This window comes from Cyprinodon variegatus, unplaced genomic scaffold, assembly GCF_000732505.1.
Source record: "Cyprinodon variegatus isolate N-32 unplaced genomic scaffold, C_variegatus-1.0 Scaffold183, whole genome shotgun sequence".
Lineage (NCBI taxonomy): Eukaryota > Metazoa > Chordata > Actinopteri > Cyprinodontiformes > Cyprinodontidae > Cyprinodon > Cyprinodon variegatus.
The window spans coordinates 1,032,087-1,033,907 of NW_015150636.1; the positions used below are offsets into that span (position 1 = coordinate 1,032,087).

At 44.2% G+C, this 1,821-nt stretch overlaps 1 protein-coding gene across 1 annotated transcript in view; it reads left to right on the top strand.

Annotated features, from left to right (window-relative positions):
* LOC107087414 (collagen alpha-1(XII) chain-like) overlaps positions 1 to 1,821 on the top strand; it is a 177,562-nt gene that overhangs the window by 168,274 nt on the left and 7,467 nt on the right. Inside the window, 4 exon segments of the mRNA XM_015378984.1 lie at positions 723 to 785; positions 864 to 917; positions 1,004 to 1,075; positions 1,158 to 1,193. Of these exon segments, the coding sequence (XP_015234470.1) occupies positions 723 to 785; positions 864 to 917; positions 1,004 to 1,075; positions 1,158 to 1,193 (225 nt within the window).

Here is a 1,821-nt window from a genome sequence, read left to right on the forward strand (position 1 = left end):
AGTCGTTACTTACCTACTTTTATCAAAAAATTGTTCTGCATAAAAATAATATTTACATCTACTAATATCTACATTAAATGGATTTTTAAGTTATTGTTAAAGTAGTTTTTTACCTTTCAATGACACATCATTTTCTGTTTCCCCCATATAATATAAAATGTTTTACTTCCTGTATATATCATCTTTAATGTTTGTATATTGATGTGCATTATTAAACACAGAGCTTTAGTTGTCAAGCAATTGTTAATATATGAAAAATTAAAATGTTTAATGAGGTAGAATATTCCTCTTGAGAGGATTACTGCTGTATTAGGGGGGGAAATGGTAGCGGTGGCCAATGACCGGCTAATGGTGGCCATGGACACCTCTGGCTGCCCATCTAGCTCCGCCCCTGGGGCGTGATGCGTGATGTTTGATCTGAGCAGAACCTTTTAAAATGCTGTAAAGGTTAACGGGTTAAAGGGAACAGAACCGGTTCTGCTGGGCCTGAAGCTCCTCCTCCTGATGGAGCCGCAGGTGAACCTGCTCAAACCGTCGCTGCAGCTTAATGGCTTCCAGACCGGCCCGGCCCAGCGCTCCGACGGCCTATAAATCGGATCTGGAAGCCATTAGGTTGCCTGTAAATCTGAAGCATGAATTGATGTAGTTCTGGGAAAAAGACGGCTCAGAACCCAGATCCAGCTTCCAGCGCTCGGAGCGGGACAGATTAACGGGATCTCTGGTGTTTGCAGGGTTCCCGAGGTGCTCCCGGTCCTGCTGGACCCGTGGGACCTGCTGGAGTGAGGGTGAGTGCACACCGCCTCAATTCTGTCCGGATGAACGCCTCATTTTCTGGTTTTTAAGACACCTTGTGTTTTTTCCAGGGACCTTCAGGAAAGGAAGGACCAGCTGGACCCCGAGGACCACCAGGACCCATGGTAAGACCCGCTGAGACCCGGCGTCTGGCCCAGGCCTTCACCACCTCATGGAGCTCATCTCTGGGGCTTTTTTTGTTTCCATGCAGGGACCTCCAGGATCTCCAGGAATGCCAGGACCTTCAGGAAAACCTGGAAACCCAGGAGACCTGGGACCTCCTGTGAGTATTCCAGCAGAGAGAACATTTATGGAGCAACGTGACGAGGATTCTGGTTTCTAAGGTTCTACTGTTCTGGTTTCAGGGAGCCGCCGGTCTGAAAGGAGACAAAGGAGAGAGGGTGAGTAAAGGGGAGGAGTTAAAACCGTCACCGCCGGCTGGAAACATGGACGCCCTCTGAGACCTGAGGTCTGAGACCTGAGGTCCAACAGAGGAGAACTTAAACCCTTGACTGATTCCCACTCATTCGAAAACTAATTTTTAGCAGAGATTTAACTCTGAATTCTAACAAAATGTGTCTCTGCTGCTGATCTGGTTTATTTATGGACCTAAAAACCTGATTGGATCTACAGAACCGACCCGGTTCTGGTTCTCCTACTTTCAGCTGCCTGATTTCCAGAGAGATTAACTCTCGATCCAGATTAATACGGAGGACCAGAACCAAGCAATTGCCCCAAAAATAAAATAAATAAATAAATGTAGGTAGAAATTAGATTATATAGCGAGATATAAATCTATATATCTCTTAATTAGCTTCTTTATTTTTTCGCCTTTGCTGATTGGTTGAGCTGGTTGGCCGTCATACAAGCTTTCTTTCTGAAACGAGTTGTTGTATGATGACTTCATTCTAGTAATTTTACGACTTTATTCTCATAATGTTCCGACTTTATTCTCGTAATGTTACGACTTTATTCTCGTAATTTTATGACTTTATTCTCGTAATATTACGACTTTATTCTTGTAATTTT